The sequence below is a fragment of the Melozone crissalis genome, unplaced genomic scaffold, assembly GCF_028551555.1.
Source record: "Melozone crissalis strain CALT ecotype California unplaced genomic scaffold, PUWL_Pcris_2 ptg000023l_1, whole genome shotgun sequence".
NCBI classification, from domain to species: Eukaryota; Metazoa; Chordata; class Aves; order Passeriformes; family Passerellidae; genus Melozone; species Melozone crissalis.
The window spans coordinates 4,444,782-4,464,562 of NW_026535801.1; the positions used below are offsets into that span (position 1 = coordinate 4,444,782).

The following is a 19,781-nucleotide window of genomic DNA, read 5'->3' on the forward strand; positions in this document are numbered from 1 at the left end:
ACATTTCCCATCTGCTCCTCCACAGGCTCACGCTTCCCTTCTCGCTCTGCACGGGAGCTGGCTCTCTGTCCTGCTCTGGAAGCTGGGGTTCTGCTGGGATCATCCCCCACCAGGTGCACCAGAGCAGGTGGGATGAGATCCAGAGCACCTCTTTGGGTTTTTTCACACATAATGTGGACCAGCATGGATTTTCACCAGGAGCTTATGACTGCTCCTGTGTCCCAAAAATGTGCCTGGAGACATTTTCTCCTGGAGGGCTCAGGAAAGGGGGGCAGGTCACCAGCTAAGTTGCCAATGTATCCATCTGTCCATCCATCCATCCATCCATCCATCTATCTATCCATCCATCATCCATCCATCATCCATCCATCCATCCATCCATCCATCTATCTATCCATCCATCATCCATCCATCCATCCATCATCCATCCATCCATGCATCCATCCATCCATCTATCTATCCATCCATCCATCATCCATCCATCATCCATCCATCCATCCATCCATCCATCTATCTATCCATCCATCATCCATCCATCCATCCATCCATCATCCATCCATCATCCATCCATCCATCCATCATCCATCCATCCATGCATCCATCCATCCATCTATCTATCCATCCATCCATCATCCATCCATCATCCATCCATCCATCCATCCATCCATCCATCTATCTATCCATCCATCATCCATCCATCCATCCATCCATCATCCATCCATCATCCATCCATCCATCCATCATCCATCCATCCATGCATCCATCCATCCATCTATCTATCCATCCATCCATCATCCATCCATCATCCATCCATCCATCCATCCATCCATCTATCTATCCATCCATCATCCATCCATCCATCCATCCATCATCCATCCATCATCCATCCATCCATCCATCATCCATCCATCCATGCATCCATCCATCCATCTATCTATCCATCCATCCATCATCCATCCATCATCCATCCATCTATCCATCCATCCATCTATCTATCCAGCCATCATCCATCCATCCATCCATCCATCCATCATCCATCCATCATCCATCCATCCATCCATCCATCCATCCATCCATCCAACCTTCCATGGATCTATCCATGGATCCATCCATCCATCCATCCATCCATCCATCCATCCATCCATCCTTCCATGGATCTATCCATGGATCCATCCATCCATCCATCCATCCATCCATCCATCCATCCTTCCATGGATCTATCCATGGATCCATCCATCCATCCATCCATCCATCCATCCATCCATCCATCCATCCTTCCATGGATCTATCCGTGGATCCATCCATCCATCCATCCATCCATCCATCCATCCATCCAGGAAAGCTGGATTCACAGGGATGGACACTTGCACAACAGAGCTTCCAGCCTTAGGGGGGTCTCCTGTCTATGCAGAAAAAACAATTACATGTTTTAAATACTTCATTTGTCACATTCTTCAAGGAGAGTTTTTTTGTCTCCTTCCATCTTCCATTGTAGCAGTAATATTAAAAAAACAGACTAAAATTGAAGTTAAATGGTAATTTGAGGGCTTTTTTTTCTATTCTTAACTCACTGCTTCTGGTTTTTGCCCCATATTTTGCTCTTTTTTTTGTTGTTGTTGTTTTGTTGGGGTTTTTTTACACTGAGACAGCCTTTCCCTGGCCACTCCGCCCTCTCCAGGCTGCTCCAGGTTATCCCTCCCCTCTCCCTCCCTCTGCCCAGGGGGGTTTCCCTGTGCCATCCTCCTGCAGCTCTGTGCCTTCCTCCTCCTCCCACAGCCTGATTTATGGGGTTTATCTTTCCCTTTCACACCTCTGCTCCCTGCATAGCTGGAATTCCTCAGGGAAAGGGGGGCTGTGGGCCTCCGGGAGGGACTTCCTGCTTCCCTGGGCCCCTCCAGATGACACCAAGGGGTCCCTCAGCACATCCATCCTCTGCCCAGGGGGCCAGGGAAGAAGGCTGCTCCTGCACAGGATCTCTCAGGATTACACCTGGTAGAGCCCGGGCTATCAGACAATGAGGGCTGGAGAATATCCCAAATTCCTGAGGCTGCTCCTGCACAGGATCTCTCAGGATTACACACCTGATGGAGTCAGTGCTATCAGACAATGAGGGCTGGAGAATATCCCAAATTCCTGAGGCTGCTCCTGCTTGTCTGTGTCGGCAGCTTTTCCCTCTCCCTCTGTATCCAAGGGGTTGGGATGAAGAAGCCCTGCTCTGCCACGTTCCCCACAGCCGCAGCTCATCCCCCAGGAAACAAAAAGGACATTTTGGAGGTGGGGCAGGTCCATCCTTGAGAGATGCTTCTCTTCCCTGGGGATTCCTGCATCCCTTGTCCCTCCCAGGTGTCTCCTGGCCTGGCTCTGAGCCTGGGGATGGATCAGCAGGGACCAGGCTGGGGTTGGGACACAGATTGGGACACAGATTCATCAATCATCACCCTCCATCCCTGATTCCCCTCCTCTCCAACAGCTGAGCAAGAGTAAAGGCACTCATCCCTCTGTGCTCTGTGGGAATTGCTCTTCCATGGGAGTTAAAGTCCCCAGACCAGAGTGAAATGGTCACTGGAATTTAATTTATTCAATCTGCAGGCAGGGAAGGAGCAGCCACCACTCCCCAGCACCCCCACAGAACCAGGGCACAGGGACCTGAGGATTTTCCATCTGGGAAATGCACCCTGGATCTGCCAGCCTTTCATCCCAGACAAAGCTTTAGAGCCAGGGATCCCCTTTTGGGGACATCTCTGATGCCAAGAATGGGAGCAGGCAGCATCTGGGTGGCTCCCACAGGGGTTTCCCACACTTGCTGGTGTTCCAGGTCTCCTTTTTTCCTTGGAGAAGGAGCAGAACTCCTGATGATTTCTCACTCTGCACTTTGGGAATGTCACGGCTCAGAACCTCACCCTCAGGACAGGGATTGGAGTTACTTATTCCACACACAGTGGTGGGGTGCAGCTCTCAAAGTGGGGCAGGGACAAGCTCAAACCTTGAACAGAACAGGGTTTTATCTGTTTATGGGGCCTCGTGGGTGGAAAACCTCATCCTGCTGTGGCTGGGTCCCTGCAGGCACCCTCTGCTTCCTCTCACTGCCCCGCTCCACTTGTGAGCTCAACTTTTGGTGCAACTTCTACTGTTTGAAGGGACAAAAACCACTTCCAGCAAGCTGTTGCAAAATCCTGAACCGGGAGTAAAACTCGGGAATTCATTTTTACTTTGCGTTTGTTGCTTCGGTTTTGTTTGTTTTTGGTGCTAAGCACCGGCTCCTTTCCAATCTGCTGCATCGCCCGGGAGGCTGCAAGTTCCCCTTCTGACCTCTGAGGGGGAACTTTTGGTGCTCCTCAGCATAAAAAGCTCCCCCCAGGATGTGGAACTTGTGCTAAGCCACAAAGCCTGGGGTGAAACACCCTGGAGCTGGAGTTTCAGGGAAGGCAGGAGGCATAGTCCTCGTGGTTGTCCCTGCATCCATCCCCTGGGCAGGCAGGGATTTTTCTGGAGTTGTTTGGGACAGGAGTGTGGCATGGAGCACTTGGGGTGCTGGAGCTGAACAGGGAGGGTCTGGATTTCGCCTGGAACAGGAGCATTTGGAATCACTGGGAGCTGCCCCAGCTGGAGGCCACCAACTGCAAATGGGGTCTTTGATAAGTTGTATTATCATCCCATTGTGGTTTTAATAATATTAGTTGGAGTAAGTTTAGGGTTATCCTTGATATTCAAAGCAAAGGTGGGAGGTTTGGAGAGGCTGTGTGAGTGGTTTGTGCTGATGGAGACTATCAGAATCGCCAAATACCTGGATAATTTGGGTTGCAAACCTTAAATCTCATCCCGTTCCACTTCTTCCAGGGCAGGGACACCTTGCACTGTCCCAGGGTGCTCCAAGACCTGGAAGAAGGGGAATGGGATGAGATTTAAGATTTGCAACCCAAATTATCCTGGGATTTGGTGATTCTGATGTTCTCCTCCTGTCTCACCCTGGGAATGGTTGCCATGGGTCTTCCCTGTGTTTTGGCTGATGTGGTGCTCGACATATCCATGGATTTGCTCAGCTCTGCCCATAGGAATTCCAGTCTGTATTTCTTCCTCCTCCTCCTCCTCCCACTAAGATCGTGTCTGGTGAGCAGCCTGGCTGGGAAAACGTGACTGGGATTGATTTTTTTGCCGTTGATTGGAGATTCTGCCACTGTTTTGTCCCAGGAGTCGATTCCCTTGCAATTCTTCCACAGCGAGGACTTGCTGCTTTCCCTCTTCTCAGACACTGGGCCTTGGCCTGAGCAGGCTGGGCTTAAAACTGAATTAAAACTGGGCTTAAAACTGAATTTTTCACACTGCACAAACCTGCAGGGAATGGGATTTAGGAACTTGCTGTCTGCATTGCACCCCGTGCATGTCCAGAGCTTGTTTGTGAGCAATTAAGGCAGAGTCTTAAGCAGAGCTTGAGAGCACGATTAAGTAATTAACAGTAATTAAAGGCACGTTATCCATGGATGTGTGGAGTGAGGAATTCAGGGTCAGGCTTAACCCCTCCCTATTCTGAAAAAGCCCAGATCATCCCCTTTTGAGATGGAGAGAGAGGGGGAAAAATTAAAATATCTGAGCCTTGCAGGGTTCCCTGCGTTGTTTTCCCAACCAGATCTGAAGCTGCCAAGGCTCCTCTCACCCAAAATGGAAAATTTTAAAAGGATTTTCCTTCTCAGAGCTGTGCCACACAGTGCAAAGCTCCCAGGCCTCCTCCTGCTGTTCCAGGCAATAAATCTGTTTATTGAAGCTCTTCTTTCACAAGTTCTGTATTTGCCCTTGCTATGGCTTTTCTATGGAAAAAAACCAAATAAACGTGTCAGGGCTCCTGGTTTCTGCCAGCACCAGGAGGGATTTGGAGAGTGAGTTATTACACTGGACCTGGAAGCTGGATTTATCTCTGCTGTGTTCCCAAGGACCAGTCTGTAGGGAAAAGCCAGTCTAGGATCTGCAAGGATGCAAAAGAGTACACGTTATGGGGGAATTTGGGGAGAAAAGTAATTTTTGTTTGGTTTTTTCCCCCTGATTTAGCAGCTGGATCCACGGTGGGTTGATTAAAGCAAAAGGGAGGACTTAGGAGGGTCCCCACATGAATTAATCCCCCTGGGATAATCAGGAATTGCTTTTCTGGGTAGGGCAAAGCCTCAGGAGCAGGGCTGAGGGGAATGAGAGACCAAACTCCTTTTGCCTGCTGCTCTCCCTCTCCTGATTGTGCACACATAAATTACCCACGTTCTTTGCAAGCCAGGTCTTGACTGAGGCAGCTCAGATCCTCTGAAACGCACCAGTTTTCCTGCACATTTCCAAGGGGGGCAGCAGCTTGGGAGCAGGGGGGAAGCGGGTTGAGGTTTCTCCTGCTGCCATTTCTGAGAGTTTCCTGGGATTCCTGGGCTACCAATGCTGGAAATTTGCGGATACTCCACGAGAAAACAGCCCCAGCATGGAGGATCCCCCTTTGTGGCCTGCCCAAATTTCATTGCACACCTCCAACAATGCAAAATTCCTTCCAGAATTCCCAGGGCAGAGCCATCTCAGAGCAAGCACAATCCATCCCAGCAGTGTTGTTTCAAGGTCACTGCATCTCTCTTCTTGTACCCCCTCACCATGGGCGCTTTGCCACCAGCATTTTCATGAAATGGCTCCTTTTTTGATGAATCCTTGGAGTTTTGTGGGTTGTTTTTTTTTTTTTTGGTTTATTTTTTTTGTGGAGGGCCAGGGAAGAGCAGCACTGGCTGCTTTCCAAACAGCTCCACTGCAGATGCCAAGGTTTGCACAGGGGCCTCTCTCCCCTCCCTGGTTAATGGATCACCAGGACATGACCTGGCTGAGGCTGCTGGGAACAGGGGCTGGATAAACACCCAACATTCCCACCCCATGGGCAACATTCCCTCTTCAGGGCTTGCTGGAAATTTGGGGTGCCCAGGCAAACAGACCCACGCAAAACACCTCATTCTAGCCCCAAAAAACCATCCCTGCCACCTTGAGCTGAGAGTCTGGGGGATACCCTGAGTTTCTTGTCCCAGAGCAGAAATAATTTGGGTCCCAATAAGAATTTGGGAGCCAATAATAATTTGGGAGCCGATAATAATTTGGGACCCAGTAATTAACTGGGGACATGGACAGGTCACAGAGATCTCCACAAACACATCCATGGTATGGGGAAAGGCATGACCCAGCACAGGATGGGAAAAGCTGTGGGCTGGAGGTGCCAAGCACCAGGAGAAACACAGAACTGTAGAAGTGGAGAAGCTCTTGAAGATCATGGGGTCCAAATACCCTGCCCAAAATTGCCAAGGTCATCACTAAACAGTGTCCCCAAGTGTCACATCCATGCCTTAAAGCTCCTCTGCAAGAGGGGCAGAAGGAGCTGAGGGAATATTTGCAATATTTCCTTCCCTGTGTGCAATATATATTTATATATATATATATATAATGCATATATTTATATATTCATATAATATATATTTTTATATATATAATATAATATAATATAATATAATATAATATAATATAATATAATATAATATAATATAATATATATATTAAAAAAACAGAATATGGATGAGAAATAAGCACCCATATATAAATACACATAAATATATGTAAACCCCCCACACATATCCAGAACTTCTATACCAGGAATTACAAATAAGGAGCTTGAATAACTCATCAGACACAGCCCTGCCTTCTCCCACGTCACTCTCTCCATTATCCAGCTACAAATAAAGGAGCCTCAAGCACCCAAGACTCCCATGGATGACAAACATCAAGCCTTGGTGTCAGGACTTTTCTTTTTTGCCACCCAATCCTCCTGATGGGTTTAAGGCCCCCTCATGCTCCACATTGTCAAACCAGGACCTCCTCACTAGCAATAATGCCTGGATTTCCTCCACTGCACCCCAGCAACCCCTTGGGACACAGAAAATGCTGAAAATGCTGATGCTCAGGTGGAATAAACAGTTTTAGCCCTCACTCCCTTGCCTTGCCCTCACAGGGGATGAAGGACAGGGCCCCAGGGGGGTGGTTTGCCCTGCAGGAGGTTCTGCAGATGATGAGGGAAAAATGATAAATTCGCAGCTCTTTGGGCTCTGCATCCCAGCCCTGTGATGGGCAGCAGCTCCAGAGAGGCTGGGCTGGGTGGGGAGAGGTTGGGTGGGAAAGTGTTTGGTGGGAAGGTGTTTGGTAGGAAGATGATGTTTGGTGGGAAGATATTTGGTGGCAAGGTGTTTGTTTGATGGGAAGATGTTTGGTGAGATGTTTGGTGGGAAGATGTTTGTTTGGTGGGAAGGTGTTTGAGTGGGAAGGTGTTTGTTTGGTGGGAAATGTTTGGTGGGAAGCTGTTGGGTGAGAAGATGTTTGGGTGGGAAGATGTTTAGTGGGAAGATGTTTTTTGGGAAGATGTTTGGTGAGATGTTTGGTGGGAAAGTGTTTGGTGGGAAGATGTTTGGTGGGAAGGGGTTTGGTGAGAAAAGTTTGGTGAGAAGATGTTTGGTGGGAAGATTTTTGGTGGGAAGATGTTGGGTGGGAAGATGTTTGGGTGGGAAGATGTTTGGTGGGATGTTTGGTGGGAAGATGTTGGGTGGGAAGGTGTTTGGTGGGAAGGTGTCTGATGGGAAGATATTGGGTGGGAAAGTGTCTGGTGGGAAGATGTTGGGTGGGAAGGGGTTTGGTGAGAAAAGTTTGGTGAGAAGATGTTTGTTTGGTGGGAAGATGTTTGTTTGGAAGATATTTGGTGAGAAGATATTTGGTGGAAAGATGTATGGTGGGAAATGTTTGGTGGGAAGATACTGGGTGGGAAGATATTTGGTGGGAAGGAGTTTGGTGGGAAGATGTTGGGTGGGAAGATGTTGGGTGGGAAGATGTTTGATTGGTGTGAAGATGTTTGGTGGGAAATTTTTTGATGGGAAGATGTTTGGTGGGAAGATGTTGGATGGGAAGGTGTGTGGTGAGAAGGTGTTTGTTGGGAAGATGATGTTTGTTTGGTGGGAAGATGTTTGGATGGGAAGATGATGTTTGTTGGGGAGATGTTTGGTGCCAGAGTCTGCAGGGAAAACCGGCAGAGGATGATTTTATCCCATCCTTGGCACCCCATTCCCAGTCTGAGCTCCCCTGGAGCTGCTGGCAGTCCCAGAAGGAGCACAGCAGGCCCCAGGGCTGGGCTGAAGTCTCCCCAGCTCTCTGGGACCATCAGAGCTGCCCCTGGGCCATTCCTGGGAGAGAAGGAATGTCCAGGACCACGGGGAAGGCTGAAGGCCACTTGTTCTGGAGATGTGGATGGGGAACAGCCCAGCACAGGCTCCAAGGAGAAAATGAGGAAGGAATTCTGGGCTGAGAGGGCAATGAGGCCCTGGCACAGGGTGCCCAGAGAAGCTGTGGATCCCTGGAAGTGCCCAAGGCTGGGCTGGAGGAACCTGGTCTAGTGGAAAGCATCCCTGCCCATGGCACTGGATGAGCTTCAAGGCCTTTCCAACCCAAACCATTCTGGAATTCTGTGATTCTGTGTGGGTCATGGGTCATTATTTTGGTGTTTATTTCTCTCCAGCCCCCACTGTCCTCTCCAGCAGCTCCCTCCAAGCCCCCAGGTGTTTTCCAAGGATGCTTGGGAGGAGCACAGCCCATCCTGGCAGGGTGGACACCTGCAGCACCGCTGCTCCCTCTGCACATTCCCACCACGTGACAGTGCTCACAGGAATTCTTGTATTGGGGAAGAGACAAGGATTTCACTCCATGTTTCAGGAGGCTTGATTTATTATTTTATGACATATATTACATTAAAACTATGCTAAAATAATAGAAGAAAGGATTTCATCAGAAGGCTGGCTAAGAATAGAATAGGAAAGAATGATAACAAAGCTTCTGTCTTGGACAGAGAGTCTGGGCTGTGATTGGCCATTAATTACAAACATCCACATGAGACCAATCACAGACCCACCTGTTGCATTCCACATCAGCAGATAATCAATGTTTACATTTTGTTCCTGAGGATTCTCAGCTTCTCAGGGGGAAAAATCCCAAGGAAAGGATTTTCCATAAAAGTTGTCTGCGACACCGCCAGGCAGCAGAAGGGTGGGGAAGCTGCCAAAGAGCTGGAAGGGAGGGCAGGATGGGCTTCCCAGGGCTGTTTAAACATTAACCAGCACCACAACAATGACCCTGTGTTCCCAGCTCCCACTGCCACAGCAGCGCCTTCACCTCTGCTGGGTGCATTGCAGGGTCCTGAGCTGCTCCCAGCCCTGCAGACCCCCCAAAACTCCTCATTCTAGCCCCAAAAAACACCCCTGCCACCTCCAGCTGAGAGTCTGGGGGATACCCTGAGCTTCTTATCCCAGAGCAGAAATCATTTCCCAATAGTAATTTGGGATCCAATAATCATTTGGGATCCAGTAGTAGTTTGGGACCCAATAATAATTTGGAACCCAATAATAATTTGGGGCCTAATAATAATTTGGGAACCAATACTAATTTGGCACCAAATAGTCATTTGGGACCCAATAATCATTTGGGACCCAATAATCATTTGGGACCAAATAATAAGTTGGGATCCAATAATAATTTGGGACCCAATAGTCATTTGGGACCCAATAATCATTTGGGACCAAATAATAAATTGGGACCCAATAATCATTTGGGACCCAATAATCATTTGGGATCCAATAGTAATTTGGCACCCAATAATCATTTGGGACCAAATAATAAATTTGGACCCAATAATCATTTGGGACCCAATAATCATTTGGGATCCAATAGTAATTTGGCACCCAATAATCATTTGGGATCTAATAATCATTTAGGACCCAATAATCATTAGGGACCCAATAGTAATTTGGAACCCAATAATCATTTGGAACCCAATAATAATTTGGGACCCAATGATCCTTTGGGACCCAATAATCATTTGGGACCCAATGATCCTTTGGGACCCAATAATCATTTGGGACCCAGTAATGTGGCCATGGCAGGGCAGGAGCCCCTGGATCTGCAGGAATCTACCCCTACCCTCATCCCTCAGCCCCTTTCTCCACCAGGGAAGGGACAATCCTGCAGGTTGGGCATCTTTACCAAGGGGATCTGAGAATCACACCAGGCTCAGTTTCTTTCTGAAAGCCCAGGGAGGAGGGAAAATGCTGTAATTTTCCTTTTATTCCTGTGGAAAAGAAGTCTGGGGGCAAGTAATGTGACCAAGGTTAGGCAGGAGTGAAAAAATCCTGCATTTAGGCCCAGCTTTGCATTCTGCTCTCTTCCTGGCAGCAAAATACTTGAAAGCAAAGCCAGGCGGGATCAGGAGCTTTGGGAGTGCCTGTTTCCCCAGTCCCCATCATTTGGGAATGCTCCAGCACCATGGGATCACAAGAATCACCTCAGCTGCAAAATTTGGGATGAGCAATAAAAATAATCCCAGAATGGTTTGGGGTGGAAAAGACCTTAAAGCTCATCCCATTGCACCCCCTGCCATGGGCAGGGGCACCTTCCACTGTCCCAGGGTGCTCCAAGCCCCGTTCAGCCTGGCCTGGGATACTTCCAGGGATCCAGGGGCAGCCACAGCTGCTCTGGGCACCCTGTGCCTCACCATCCTTTTATTTATTTATTTACTGGGGGGTTTTTTTACTGTTTTTATTTTATTTTATTTTATTTTATTTATTTTATTTTATTTTATTTTTACTGTTTTAATCACTATTTATTAATAGAGATATGCATTATAATATTATTAATATCAATAATTTATTTATTTACTATTTTATTTTCTTTCATTTTATTTTATTTTATTTTTACTGTTTTAATCGCTATTTATTAATAAAGATATGCATCATAATATTGTTAATATCAATAATTTATTCATTTACTATTTTATTTTATTTTATTTTATTTTTACTGTTTTAATCACTATTTATTAATAAAGATATGCATTATAATATTGTTAATATCACTAATTTATTTATTTACTGGTTTATTTATTTATATTTTATTTTATTTTATTTTTTTACTGTTTTTATCACAATTTATTAATAAAGATATGCATTATAATATTGTTAATATCAATAATTCATTTATTTAGTGGTTTATTTTATTTTATTTTATTTTATTTTATTTTTTAGTGTTTTAATCACTACTATTTATTAATAAAGACTGGCTTATTTATTTTTTATTTTATTTTTAATGTTTTTATCACTATTTATTAATAAATATATGCATTATAATATCGTTAATATCAACAAGAATAATTAGAATTCCTTTCTATGATATCATTCACAGCAATAAATAAGGATGACTAACAATAAAGGGGAAGGATCCAATCTGTGGGCTGATGGAAGAGCTCTCTGCCCTCCTCACAAATTCCCATTGTGCTTCCAGTGTTCCATCACTCAGGGAGGGACATGGGATTCCTCCTGCTCACCTGGGGGGTGTCCAGGCTCCTAACTCACCTTCCAGCACTGTTTTAATGTCATTTCTGGAGAGTTTGATGGGCTTTGGGAGCTTCCCTGCCTGAAACCTCATACCAGAGTCTGAGGGAAGCAAACACAGGCTAAGCTGAAATAAACAGAATGGTTTATTAGAGCAAATATTCCCGGGCTGAGCTCTCCATATTCAAACACCCTCGTGCTGAAATGTCTCAATTTTGCTCTGCCAGGCCAGCACGAGGGTTTGTGGTTTTTTTGCATGGTGTGTGTGTGCAAAGTGCTTAAAGGACCTCACAGCAGTGGCCTTCTGCTGCTCAGACACAAATTGTGGTGATTTGGGGGTAATTCCCATTGAAGAAATTCCAGGATGGGCCTGCCTAAAACAAAGCACACAACACTTGAATCACTGTGGGATTTTTTCTTTCTTCTGGCAGGGGTTTCTAGCCTGTTTTAAAGGGGTGGTCTGTCGCAGACATCTTTTTATGAAAAATCCTTTCTTTAGGATTTTTTCCTCCTGAGAAGCTGAGAAGCCTCAGGAACAAAATGTAAACAATGGTTATCTGCTGCTGTGGAATGCAACAGGTGCATCTGAGATTGGTCTCATGTTGGATGTTTGTAATTAATGGCCAATCACAGCCCAGCTGGCTTAGACATAGAGCCCGAGCCACAAACCTTTGTTATCATTCCTTCTTTTCTATTCTTAGCTACCCTTCTGATGAAACCTTTTCTTCTATTCTTTTAGTGTAGTTTTAATGTAATATATATCATAAAATAATAAATCGAGCCTTCTGAAACATGGAGTCAGATCCTCATCTCCTCCCTCATCCAAGAACCCCTGTGAACGCCGTCACAGGTGGTCATCCTCAACCACCCCCCAAAATTTGGCCAGAGGCTCCTGGAGGTGCTGTGCTGTAGCTGCCAGTGCCCTGCTCCGCGCTCCAAGTACCCAGCGCCCTCCGGATTGCATTAACCAGGATGATCCTTTTTAAGATCCTTGCTTGGGGAGCAAATCCCATTTGAAATAAAGCAGAGGGATTTGGCTTAACGAGGCAAAGCCAGCGAGGAGAGGCAGAAGGAGATGTGGGGCTGGCACAGGGCAAGGCAGAACCTGCAGCACAGGGGCTCCCAGGCTGGAGGAGATGCCAGGAAGGAGGAGGAGTGTGAAAAATGCCAATCACTTGTTTTTATAACTTTAGAAGTTTAATAGTAATAAAATTGTTGTAAAAATAGTGACACAATTAGAGTAATAATAATTTGGACAATTTGAATTAGGACAATATGAGACAAGAAATACAAAGAGTTACGGACTTCTGGGTACCTTTTTCTGGGCAGCCCAAGCCCTAGAAAGGACACATGTTTACAAAGGATTAACCCTTAAAAACAACAACCTGTTGCATATTCATACACCTCATACATGGTGCATAAATTCCATTCAAACACAGGATTCTGTCTGGTCAGCATCAACTTCTTCCTCCGAATCCTAACAGCACCTTTGAGGAGGGAAGAAGTTCATTTCTTCTGATAAAAGAGCAATAAATTCTCTTTCTCTGAAAGATTCAGGTGTCCTGTGGCTGCTATCTCACGAGTCCTTTCTTTACAGAAAGCATCTCACATAGCATCGTTTCTATTTTAACAATTTTTATAACCTAAAACTATATTTAACACACTACTTAAGAGAATTAACACAGCATTACTTCCTAACACAACACATATAATATTCATTTTAATATTTGCGAAAAGCCAATCATAGAATACATGCATTTTCATAAGGTTAAAATAGAAACTATGCTATATAAGATGCTTTTTTATAAATAAAGGACTTGCACCAGAGAGCAGCCACCGAACACCTGAATCTTTCCGAGAAAGAGAATTTATTGCTCCATTATCAGGAGAAACTAACTTCTTCCCACCTTGCTCAGCCCTGAAGATGCTGTCAGGATTCAGAGGAAGAAGCTGACGCTGACCAGACAGAATCCTGTGTTTGAATGGAATTTATGCACCATGTATGAGGTGTATGAAAGTGCAACAGGCTGTTGCTTTTAAGGGTTAATCCTCTGTTAACGTGGGTCCTTTTTCAGGCTTATTTTGCCCAGAAAAGGTACCCAGACCATCCTTTACTCTTTGTTTTTATTGTCTCGTATTGTCCTAAATCCTAATTGTCCAGACTATTATTGCTGTAATTATATTACCGTTTTTATTTTATTACAACTAAACCATTTTATTTTCCCCCTTTAAACCTCCCCCAGCTCCATGTGGTGCCCAAAGGACCAAAGTCCAGCTCCCCTGGCTCACAGATGAGCCCAGGGACACAATGTCAGTGCCCACACCTCCAGGCCAGCTGGAAAACGCCCAAAAATCAGCTGGAAAACGCCCAAAATTCAGCTTCTGCCAGGTAGGATCAGTAAGGACAAATCCCTTCAGGCTAAGGAAGGTGTGGGCACTGCCGGGCTTTCAGGTCCATGAAAGCAGGAGGAGCACACGGTGTCCCATGGAAAAGGGGGCAGCAGATGGGCAGGAGCATCTCCAGGAGCACTGGGATGTGTGGCAGAGGGACAGGAGCCCATCATGGGTGAGGAGGGAGCCCGTGGGGAGCACAGCACCTTCCAGAGGCTCTCTGCAGGGTCGGGGGGCAGCTGAGCAATGCACAACTCGAAAAATCCTGGAATGCCGCGGTCCAGATCAGCTCCGAGGGATTTCTGAGCCTGGACAGCAGCTCAGCAGCTCTGGATGAGCCTTTGGGCTCAGAGAACCATGGAATCTCCTGAGCTGGAAGGGACCCACAAGGATCAGAGTCCAACCCCTGGCCCTGCACAGACACCCCAACAATCCCACCCTGGGCATCCTTGGGATCACTATCCAAATGTTCCTTGGGCTCTGGCAGCCTCCCCATTCCCTGGGGAGCCTGGGCACTGCCCAGCACCCTCTGGGGGAAGAACCTTTTCCTAAAATCCAGCCTAAACATCCCCTGGCACAGCTCCAGCCGTGCCCTGTCACCCCTCAGAGCCCCCAGTGCTGATCCTGCAGAGCAGACACCGCATTCCCCTCACCCCACAAACCTCAGGCAGGGTGAGAACACCCCGAGCCCTTCCCCATCTCACTTTCACAAGTCAGGCTCATCGTTTCCCCTCTGGCTGCCTCGTCATCATTAAAAAAAAAATAATTAAAAAAATTTAAAAATAAATAAAAAAAAAAGAAAGTCGCTTGCCACCCAGCTCCACCGCTCTCCCCCCCCGAAATGTCACGCTGGGTTTCCTGTGTCAGCAGCCACCCAGGAGCAGAGGCAGCCTGGAGCTCTGTCTGCAGCATCCTGTTCCCAAGTGCTGCTTTAACCCCTGCAGACCTGGCTCTCTGCCACCGAGGCCACCACCCGTTCAAAAAAAAAAAAGCCACAATGAGCAAAAACGGGAACTTTCTCTCTGCGTGGAGTTAAAATCCACGTTTCTCTGACACGGATTTCACATCAGAGGAGGTGGTGGAACAAAATCCCCCCCCTCCCTCCCTTCACCACCAAAAAGTATCCTCCTCCTCCTCCTCTCTCACAGGCAGCAGCAGAGATGCAGAGACATTAAGTGACCTGCCAAAGAGCTCAGATTTCATTAACCAGCAAATTATGGATGTCCCCCATGTCCTAGCAGGCTGCCATGTGACACTGGATCCTCAGCAGGTCACTTCTCTGTCCCCTTGTCTCCTCTCCTTCAAACCACACACCAAACACAGCACTGATACTGAGAAATGAGCAGAACACTGGGTTTTGGTTGGTTTTTTTTTGCTGTTGTGGTTTTTTTTTTTTTTTATCAGGCCCTTTCATTGTATAAATAATTTATTTCGGTTCACAGCGTTATGTTTGCATCTTTAAAAAAAAAAAAAAAAAAAAAGAAAGAACAAAAAGGAAGACAAGAGACTGATGGACAATGGCAAGGGCAGGACGTGGGATATCATGGATGGGAACACACAGGGAATGATGGACCTGGGGGAGTGAGACCTGCCAAAACACCCAGGTCATCCAGAATCTGAGAGGATGCACAGAGCCCAGACAGCTCCCCTTGGGGGCTGCCCTGCTGGGGCCCCAATTCCTGCAGCCCACAGAGGGTGATGCTCACCTTCACACAGGGGGGAACATGATGGAAACACCACGGAAGCCAGGAGCTGCTCGTTGGAAAAGTCTTTTTAATTATTGCAGGAAGCGGAGCGGCCGGCAAGGGCGCGGGCACGGCGTCCCACCCGAGCCTCCCAGCCCTCTGCCATCTCTCCAAGGGGATGCTCAGCTGTTCCTGGGTGGAACACAGGCTCCCAGGAAGGAGCCAGCTCCATAAAAAAAACCAGCCTTTTTCCATCTGCTAAACCAGGAGGTAAAAAAAAAGCCCACCACCACCGTGTCATTCCTACAACCTGCTGGCCCTGGAGCTGCTGGGGTCAACACAGCTTCGACGTTTCTGCCAAAAAACGGGTTCACACACGTGGCTTCTGTGGCATCAAAAATAAATAATTTTTTTCTTTTTTTTTTTTTGTCCTTTCTCTCTCTCTCTCTCGACAGCAAGTACCAAAGTGTTGGAGGTGAGGACAAAGCAGGGAAAGCCGAGGGAGGGGGAAGAGAGCCACCTGAAGGGATGGGGCCAGCCCACACGCATCGGCGACTCAAACCCCACAAGAGGAGAAGAAACAACTCCTGCTGCAACATTTCTTCCCTAACAAACCCCCCCTCCCCACCCCCCAAAAATGCTGCTTGGGGAGGATCAACACCCCTGAACCCGAAGGGCTTTTGTCTGCCTGGCGCTTTCCCCTTGGCTGCTCTGGTGTAAAATCACCAGAAAATCCTGCCTTGCCTCCAAATCCAGCACATTTGGCCCCCGAGGGCTGCCTGCTCCAGCTCTGTGGGAAGCCAGGACCCTGAAATCCACAGGATTTTGTGGATCCACAGGATTTTGAGTGGGTTTTGGTGCCCAGCCCCGTGCAGGTATGAAATGTTCACCTGCAGGAGGGGCCAAGGCACAGCTTGCACAGCAGGCACAGCTTGCCCCCGTGGCTGCTGGGGGCTTTAAATCGGGTTTGAATCTTTATTATAAACCTACCACAAAACCCCCTCCCATGCCTCTACACCCCCCTGCCATCTTCCCTTTCCAGCAGAGAGAGATTTTTTGCAGGCTCTGTCTGTCTGTCCGTCCATCCATCCATCCTGCCCTGCCATGACCCTCCCTGACTTGGCCTCCCGCCCCACTGCAGAGCAGCACAGCGGGCAGAACCCCGAATTTTGCCCTTTTTTGGGGGGTTTTGCTAAGTAACCCCTGGTTTGGATCGCCTCCAAAGCCGCACCTGAGCACTTGGACAATGCCCACCTGCGGGGGCTCTGCTGCAGAAGGCGACAGCGCCGAGCCTCTGAGAAACGGGGGTCCTGCACAGCCCCCCAAAAAGGCTCCCAGCAGCGCTCACCCCAAACCCTCGGGTCCTTTTTCCATCCTTTTTTTTTGAGCCAACAGCGCTCTGCACCATTCAGCAGCCGCTCGGCACCCCAGTGTCGCATCCTCCCCGCCAAGCCAAAGGCTGCCCGTCCTTGCTCTGCACCCTAAAACACCAACCAGGGTGGGTGCGTGTCCCCTTACCCATCACACCCACCCTCTCCAAGACATTTTCTGCTGGTCCAAACACCCCCCATCCAAGCTTCCAACACCCCTTCCCATGGATGGATCCAGGGATGCGGGGATGCAGGGATGAGGGCTGCACGCCCCCTCCCCGCTGACCTTGCCGAGTTCATCCTCACCCCCCGCCCCAAAATGCGTGTGGGGGGGGCTGGCACCGACACCCCCAAATCCCCCGTTAGAGATCCAGAAGCACGCTGGGCTCCGCTCGAACGCGCTCCAGCAGCAGGGTCCTGCCCCGCTGGTTCCCCGGCACACAAAGGCTCGGCGGCGGTCCCGGAGATGCAGAGAGTGGGGGGATTCATTCATCCCGGGGGGATCCATCCCGGTTTTCCATGTTTCCAGCCCAAGGGAGTCCGGATCAGAGCCTCAGGAGCACGGGAGAGGGGAGCTCCGGGATCTGGGCTCGGCTGGCGGGAGCCGCTTTGTTATCACCACTATTGTCTGTCCTTTGGGGAAGGAAGCGGGGGGGAAAAAATGAAGAAGGGGAGGAGAAAAAAAAAATTTAAAAAAAAAAGAACGATTAAACCCAAAAGAATCGCTTTGGTTCTGTCTCCCCCTCGGTTCCTTTGTCTGCTCCCCCATCCCTCCCCGCCTCGGCTGGGGCTTCTACCGCTTCTTCTTCTGCTTGAGGGACTTCCTGCGCTTGAGGATCATCTCGTAGAGCTTGTCCATGCCCTCCGTGAGCCCCTCGCCGATGATGGCGCAGGCGGGCTGGATGTGGTAGGTGGTGGAAGGGGTCAGCTCGTGCAGGGCCAGCTGCTTCTCGATCTCGGCCACGGGCAGCGACTTGGGCAGGTCCTGCTTGTTGGCGATGACCAGCAGCGGCGTGCCCTGGTTCTCGGCGAACTTGGTCACCTTGTGCAGCTCCGTCTTGGCCTCCTCCAGCCGGTCCACGTCCACTGAGTCCACCACGTAGATGATGCCATCGGTGCAGCGGCTGTAGGACTTCCAGAGCGGGCGCAGCTTCTCCTGGCCGCCCACGTCCCAGAAGTGGCAGCTGATGCCCTTGGCCGTCCCGTTGCTGAGCCGGATCTTCTCCGTGTTGAAGCCGATGGTGGGCACGGTGTTGACGAACTCGTTGAACTTGAGGCGGTAGAGCACCGTGGTCTTGCCCGCCGAGTCCAGGCCCAGCATGACGATGTGCAGGGACTGGAAGGCGGAGATGTTGGACGAGATGTTCCCCATGGCCACGGCTCCCGGCCGCGCTCACAGCCCCGCGCCCATCGCCGCGCCCGCAGCGGGGGCACGGCTCGGGGCGGCTCGGAGCCAGCCGGGGCCGGGGATGTGGGGTACGGGATCGGGGATGTGGGGTGTGGGATGTGGGATCGGGGATATGGGATCGGGAACACGCAGCGCGGCTCCACGCGGCGGCAGCGCGCCGGGACTGCCGAGCCTCGCCCCGCCCGGCAGGAGGAGGAGGAGGAGGAGGAGGGAAAGGAGGAGGAGGAAGAGAAAGAGGAGGAGAGCAGCAGGAGGAGGGGCTGCGCCGCCGCCTTCCTCCCGCTCCGCCCCGCGCCCTGCCCGCACCGCCCCTGCCCGCACCGCCCCTGCCCGAGCTTCACCTGGCCCTGCCCGAGCTCACCTGGGAGTGCCCGAACTCACCTGGGGGTGCCCGAGCTCACCTGGACCTGCCCGAGCTCTCCTGGCCCTGCCCGAGCTCACCTGAGAGTGCCCGAGCTCTCCTGGCCCTGCCCGAGCTCACCTGGGGGTGCCCGAGCTCTCCCGGCCATGCCCGAGCTCTTCTGGCCCTGCCCGAGCTCCTGCTCCTCGGGGACAGCCATCCCCCCGTGCTGGAGGCTTGGTTGTCCTTATGTTTGTCGTTGTGAGCGACGGCAGCAAGCAGTAGAAACAACTCCCTTAAAAAGAGTAACCAAGCCAAGGTGGGGCTGCTCCACCCCTGGCAGTGCCCAAGGCCAGGCTGGACATGGCTTGGAGCAGCCTGGGAGAGTGGAAGGTGTCCCTGCCCATAGCAGGGGGTGGGATGAGAGATTTTTAACATGTTCTTTCCACGCCAAACCATTCTGGTATCGTTCCTTGCACGTGGGACACCGGGGGCTGGCACCAGTTTTTGTAACACAAAAACTACAGCTCTTTTTCAGGGACACCAGTGATGATTCGAGCTGGAAAGCAGCAGAGCAATGTGGAGCATCTGTGTCCCCTGCAGCTGTCACAGAGAGTGCCACAGGGGGGGAAAACCTCACCTGTGCTGGATCCCGGGCAGGGCTGGCACTAATGTTGATCTCCACTGTTAATGCCTTTTGGGTCTCGTATTCTGCAGAGGTTGTGAGTGCCTCAATCTGGGGTCGGCTGTTCTATTCCCTGCCCCGAGATGTGCAGGATGTCTCTGCTTCAGCCCGCACAGCTGAAGAACGAGTCTGGACTCTTCACTTTTCGGTCTTGAGGTTGTTTATTAATTCTTTTCTATAAAATTTTCTTTCTGCCCAGCCGAGATCTGCTCAGCAGGCCAGCCACAGGGACTCTGTGGTGTCCTTTTATACTACAAACTACATATAACATATTTACACTTAATTCCCAACACCTATCACCTATGTTAGACAGTGCACTTCTACTCTAAACCAATCCCCAAGTGCCATCATCACAGCAGAAAATGGAGAACAAGAAGAAGAAAGAAGAAGGACTAGACACGCCCTGATTCCTCCATCTTTTCCCTATAACCCCTATACCAAAAATCCTGAAACCTACATTTTCACCCTGTGGATATTTTATTGTTACACCATTC

General features: G+C 49.3%; 1 protein-coding gene across 1 annotated transcript; it reads right to left on the reverse strand.

Annotated features, from left to right (window-relative positions):
• Positions 1-17,076: 17,076 nt before the first annotated feature.
• Positions 17,077-18,443, reverse strand: ARL4C (ADP ribosylation factor like GTPase 4C). Its single transcript, XM_054277820.1, has 2 exons — positions 17,652-18,443; positions 17,077-17,487 (listed from the first exon to the last, which is right to left on the reverse strand). The coding sequence occupies exons 1-2, from the start codon at positions 18,224-18,226 to the stop codon at positions 17,400-17,402; spliced, it is 663 nt and encodes a 220-aa protein (XP_054133795.1). The 5' UTR covers positions 18,227-18,443; the 3' UTR covers positions 17,077-17,399.
• Between the last annotated feature and the right edge of the window lie 1,338 nt (positions 18,444-19,781).

Bases quoted from the DNA above. Each gene is read 5' to 3' on its own strand.
- ARL4C (XM_054277820.1), bottom strand. From the start codon at position 18,226: ATGGGGAACATCTCGTCCAACATCTCCGCCTTCCAGTCCCTGCACATC. The intron at 17,488-17,651 runs GTAGAAGCCCCA...CCTTCCCCAAAG, and splicing joins CTCAAGCAGAAGAAGAAGCG to GACAGACAATAGTGGTGATA.